Here is a 5,130-nt window from a genome sequence, read left to right on the forward strand (position 1 = left end):
GCATCCCCAAAACCTGACCAGCTCCCGGGAGCTGGGGATGGGATGTGGATTTTGGTGCCTGCAGAGGTGCTACAGAGGCTGCAGAGCATGGGATGGAAATGGTGCTGTGGATTTGCTTGTGAAGCCACAGTGAGAGAAGCATCCACCCTCCTTGCTGCCACCCTGCAGCTCTGCACGAGCACGTGGAGGCCATGAGGAAAGGTTTTGCATGCAAATCCTGGGGCAAGAGATGCTTTAAAGCAGATTTCCCTCCTGGACCAGTAGGTGCCATGAAAGGACACCCCCCTACCCCAAACAGCCTGGAGTTTGCTCTTTCCCCCGTGCTGTTGCACCCCAGCTCTGGTTGCAGACTGGCTGCCCAGTATGGGATTAGCACAGCATCGATGTGCAGGGGGCGAGGTGCCCCAGGGCTGGTGTTTGCAGGGGGCAGGATGCTGCTTGCACCTGGGGGTGCCCTGGTGCTGGACTGCAGCAGCATGGAAGGGCTCAGCGTGCCAGGTTGGTACCCATGGGGACAAGGGGAAGCCGTGGCAGTGTGCACAAGGCTGCTTTGCCAGGCAGGAGCGCAGAGCTCTGCAGGACGGCAGGAGGGGGCTGCTGGTGTGCAAGGGAGTGACTGCATGGGATCAGGTTGTGGGTGTGAGGGTGTCTGTCTTGGTCCCCGAGCTCGGTGGTCACCCCAGTTCAAACTGTCCATGGTCTATGCAGGTGAAACTTGGCTGGAGGAGACGGAGGAGACCTCGGTCTTGCTCTGGGATACAGCAGAGGAGACATCTTCGTCCCCAAAGGGGTTCTTGCCGCAGCAGATTGTGGTGATCATGCAGTTACGGAACTGAAGGGGGGAGACAAAAGGAGAACAATGGCACCCGAGGGCAGCAGCGGTGAGCTGTGAGACTGAGAGCCCTGAGCTTGCTGCTCCCCTGGGCTGAGATGCAACTGGGGAGGACCAAGGTGCCCACAGTGACACTGGGTGTACTGGGAAGCCCCATGCAGGGGAGAAGCTGTGCCCTGGGACGTCTCACCTGCTTGTTCATGAGGACATAGATGATGGGGTTGTAGAGGGAAGAGCTCTTGGAGAAGAAGGCAGGCACTGACATGAGCGTGGCGGTGAAGTCTGCTCCCTTGTTGGTGAAGATCCAGAACGCCACCACGGCGTAGGGCGTCCAGGCCAGCATGAAGCCCAGCACCATCAGGATCACCATCCGTGTCACCTCCTTCTCTGCCTTCTGCGTGGTGGCCGACTCCTGCTGCTGCGCAGCTGCCTGCGGGTGAGGGGCAGTGAGGGGCAGCCCCCAACTTTCCCCCTCCTCAGCATCACCTCCCCTCTCCTGCCCGTGCTGCCCACCCGGTGCCCATTCACCCCTCCGTGTGCCCCCACCCCGGCTGTTACCTCTCGGACTTTGCAAATGAGGCGCCCGTAGGAGAAGAAAATGACCACGACCGGGATGATGAAGTGGATGATGAACATGTAGAGGACGTAGGACTCGTTGTGGTAGTCGGGGTTGTGGGTGTAGTAGTCTGGGCCGCAGGAGCACTGCATCCCCTCAGGCATGTATCTGCCAGCGAGAAAGGTTAGGACCATCACCAGGACCCTCCCCGGGACAACAGGAGGGGTTCAGCCTGGGGACTGGATTCCCCAAAGAAGGGGGGATGCTCCCAGAGTGGCACATGTCTGGGGGGAGCTGCTCCCCAGCTTCTTCTCTGCACCCTGTGCCCCTGGCCTGGCTGGCTCTGCAGCACAGCTCCCGTGGGACCAGCAGCCTGCAGCACCGCTCACACCGTGCCGACACGTTGCGCTCGGGTGCATAGCATCGTTTTGTTGTGACACTGCTTCCTCCCACGGGCAGCGGGCTATTTATTTCCTTCCTACGTGGCTGAGCACTTGCCTGCCAGGAGCCACCTGCTCTCTCCCTCTGCAGATGGAGGGAAGCTGAGCAGGAACGAGAGCTGCTGGCTCGGTGGGTCTGAGCTCTGGAGGGCTTGGTCCCTGACGCTGCGTCGGGCAATGGGATGCACAGCTCACATCCTGGGTGCAATACAGGTCAGGCTGGGTGGGAAGCCAAGGACCTGCCTGGCCCCGAATCTTTATCCAAAGCCAGAGAGGAGCTGTGTGCCCATGCCGTGTTTTAGGGGGATGATGGAGGGACTTTGTTGCTCCAAAGCCACCTCCTGCCTGTGCCCAAAGAGGTGATAGGGGCTTGTTATGACCTAGGGGTGGCAGCTAGGGTTGGAGCTGCAGCTCTAGGGAAATCACCTCTGTCTCACTCCTCCTTTTCACTCCTCGATGTTCTGGGTGGGCTTCGGCTGATACATCAGCTCCTGGCAGGGGCTGTGGGTGCGTGCAAGAGCCAGGACTGAAATTGACTGCAGTGCTGGGAGCAGAACAGATGGGTTTGCAGGAGAGCATGGCAGGGATGCTGGTAAAGGTTCTGCAGGGTTCCCAGCAGCCACGCTACAGCAGCAGCACATGAGCAAGGCCACGCTTGCTCCCCAGAGCAACCTTGTCTATGGGGCTGGTTGCTCAAACACCCTTTATGATCTGCAGAGAGAAATGGGACCTTCACGGCACAGGTGGGACGAGCCATGCCTAGCAAAGCCATTCTTTCCCTGCAGGGTGTAAAGGGCAATTGCAGCTGGAGATGCCGAGCATCCCCTGACTCACCTGGACCAGCCGAAGAGGGGCGGTGCGGCGCAGGAGAAGGCCATTATCCAGGTGAAAGCGATGCCCATCATGGCGTGGGTCGCGGAGAAGCGGAAGTTTCCCATGGGCTTGCAGACGACGATGTAGCGTTCGATGGCCAGGACCACCAGGGACCACAGGGCAACCTGGCCTGCGGGAGGGAGGGAGGAAGGGAAGGAGGGCGTGCGGTGGTGGTGAGAGCTCCTCTGAGCTTGTGCTTCCCTTCGTGGTCACAGCGAAGAGCAGCGGGGATGGAGGGGTGGGGGATCAGCAAGGGATAACCCGCATCCCATGCAGCAGCTGAGAACCTCTCTCAGACATGTAAAAGGTCTGGGAGCTGAGGAAGCATCTGCATTGTGCTGGGATGCTGGTGATGGAGGAGGGGATTGTTGTGTTTTTTCATCATTAAAAAAAAAACAAACAAACAACAAATAGGGAGTAAGGGTGCAAGGAAGCATAGTTTCCGGCAACAATGCCAGATGCATTCAGACCTGTTGATGCCTTTAAATGTGTGTTTCAGGAGTCTTCTGCCAGTGCTGGATCGGGGGGAGGCATGTGGGGGAGGCTGTGTGGGTGAGCGTGCATGCACATGTATTTATAAGGGATAATTAAACTTCAGGGGATTGGGAGCGTTTAGTCGGTGCTGTAAGCCTGCTAATGCCCCCAGCTGTGATAATCTGCTGATAACTACACCCTGTGCTAGGATTCACTGGAGACCTGCTGCTCAGTGACTGCTTCCTATCAAACTTTCTTCCCTGTGCTCAGGAGCCACTGCTTGCTTTGGTAGATAGGAAACCTGGAAGGGCGAATAATGTTGCTGGAAAACCCCTAGGCTCACTCAATTGGAAACGCTGCAGACCCACAGGGTCTTCCGATCCTAAGCCATTCCCTGGTCTGTGGCTTGGATCAGGATGCTTAGCTTTGTTTTTGCCTAGCAGAAGATCCTTCTTTTGTTGAGATCCACATCATAGCAGGAAATACCCGGCTTGGGGGAAAAAATTAAAGTCTTTGCAGTGGTTGTGAGTGTCTGCAGCAAGGATTAGCGGCTGCCAGATAAATCGCAAAATGTAGCGTGGGCCTGGCTGTCTGCGGGGGTTTGGGTGTAAAATGGATTTTCCCTGTTCTGCAGGGGGGCTTTCTGCAGGGTGAAGCATTAGCAGTGCTTGCATCCCTGAGAAATGGAATAAGGAAGCTCCCAAAGGCACCCAAACTGGGTGCAACTGGGGCAGAGCTGAGCAGTTGCTACAAAGTCTGGAATCCTCCTTCCCCTCCGTGTTGCTGCTCTTCTCTTCTGGTTAAGAGCTGCCACAGCTTCCTTTTGCTCCAGGATGAGCTGTGGCCCCACTCCTCATCTTGCTCTCCTCCTCTCCATGCCCATGCCCCTTCTGCAGGTTCCCTCTCCTTTCCTGGGATGTCTCTTCCATCTCTGAACCCTCCCAAATGCTTCACCTTGTTCCAAAAAGGGAAGCCTTTTGGTAAAGATGCTTGGCACTGACTCAAGGACACCGCATCTACATCCCCAGCGGGTCTTTGCTAGTTGCATGACCTTGATGCGAGACCCCTGAATGCGCCCTGGGCAGCTCGGCCAAATGACCCCAGGCCTGATCCTGCAAACCAGGATCCCTTCCCAGGCCTGCTCGTTTCCTTGCCCTGCTAGTGGTGAGGTGGCTGCATCTTGGCATCAAGATCAAACTTGCATAAATCTCTTTTCCTCCCCATCTTCAAGCTGCAGGGAAGAAGCATCTTGCATGAGGAGCCCTGTGCCAGTGGGACCATCCCAACAGCACCACAAAGGCATGGAGTTGGGCTCCTAAAGCCCTGAAGAAGCAAAATCACCCGCTGCCAAGCCTGGCCTCAGACCCAGGCTCCCACCCCGCAGTCCTTACCTCCCAGCGTGGCGAAGAAGCCCTCCACGGCACAGCCAACGGGGCCAAAGACGAAGTATCCATTCCAGGCCGTGTAGAAGGTGACCGTGAAGCCAAAACAGGCCATGAAGAGGTCAGCCACCGCCAGGTTGACCAGGATGTAGTTGAGCGGCTGCCGGAGCTTCTTGTGTTTGAAGGTGACCAGGAGGGTGAGGAGGTTGATGGGCAGACCGGTGGAGATGAGGAAGAAGATGTAGCAGCACACAAGGCGGTATTTCCAGGGCTCGGCTAGGTAATACTGGGGGTACTCGAAGGGGCTTCGCACCACCCCTGTCTTGTTGGACATAGGCACGTAAAAATTGATACCTTCCGTCCCATTCATCCTGCCAGTACTATGGCAGCTGCTGTGCTTTTAAGGGTACTTTTAAAGCAAATGTTCTTTTTTTCTTTTTTTAATTAATTTTGTTTCAACCCTGATTACAAAAAAAAAGGGGGGGGGGAGCCCCAACCCAATGTTTAAAAAATAAAAAATAAATAAAAGACCCCTCCCCTCACTCCAAAACTGAATTAAGTGCTAAGAACAAC

At 56.2% G+C, this 5,130-nt stretch overlaps 1 protein-coding gene across 1 annotated transcript; it reads right to left on the bottom strand.

Moving 5' to 3' along the window:
• Positions 1–700: 700 nt before the first annotated feature.
• Positions 701–4,927, bottom strand: LOC116498761 (green-sensitive opsin). The gene is made up of 5 exons (XM_032203164.1): positions 4,567–4,927; positions 2,663–2,831; positions 1,391–1,556; positions 1,023–1,262; positions 701–832 (listed from the first exon to the last, which is right to left on the bottom strand). The coding sequence occupies exons 1-5, from the start codon at positions 4,925–4,927 to the stop codon at positions 701–703; spliced, it is 1,068 nt and encodes a 355-aa protein (XP_032059055.1).
• Between the last annotated feature and the right edge of the window lie 203 nt (positions 4,928–5,130).

Source organism: Aythya fuligula, chromosome 25 (assembly GCF_009819795.1).
Source record: "Aythya fuligula isolate bAytFul2 chromosome 25, bAytFul2.pri, whole genome shotgun sequence".
NCBI lineage: Eukaryota > Metazoa > Chordata > Aves > Anseriformes > Anatidae > Aythya > Aythya fuligula.

Bases quoted from the DNA above. Each gene is read 5' to 3' on its own strand.
- LOC116498761 (XM_032203164.1), bottom strand. From the start codon at position 4,927: ATGAATGGGACGGAAGGTATCAATTTTTACGTGCCTATGTCCAACAAG. The intron at 2,832-4,566 runs GTAAGGACTGCG...TCCCTCCCGCAG, and splicing joins CTTCTTCGCCACGCTGGGAG to GCCAGGTTGCCCTGTGGTCC. The intron at 1,557-2,662 runs GTGAGTCAGGGG...TCTCGCTGGCAG, and splicing joins CCCCTCTTCGGCTGGTCCAG to ATACATGCCTGAGGGGATGC.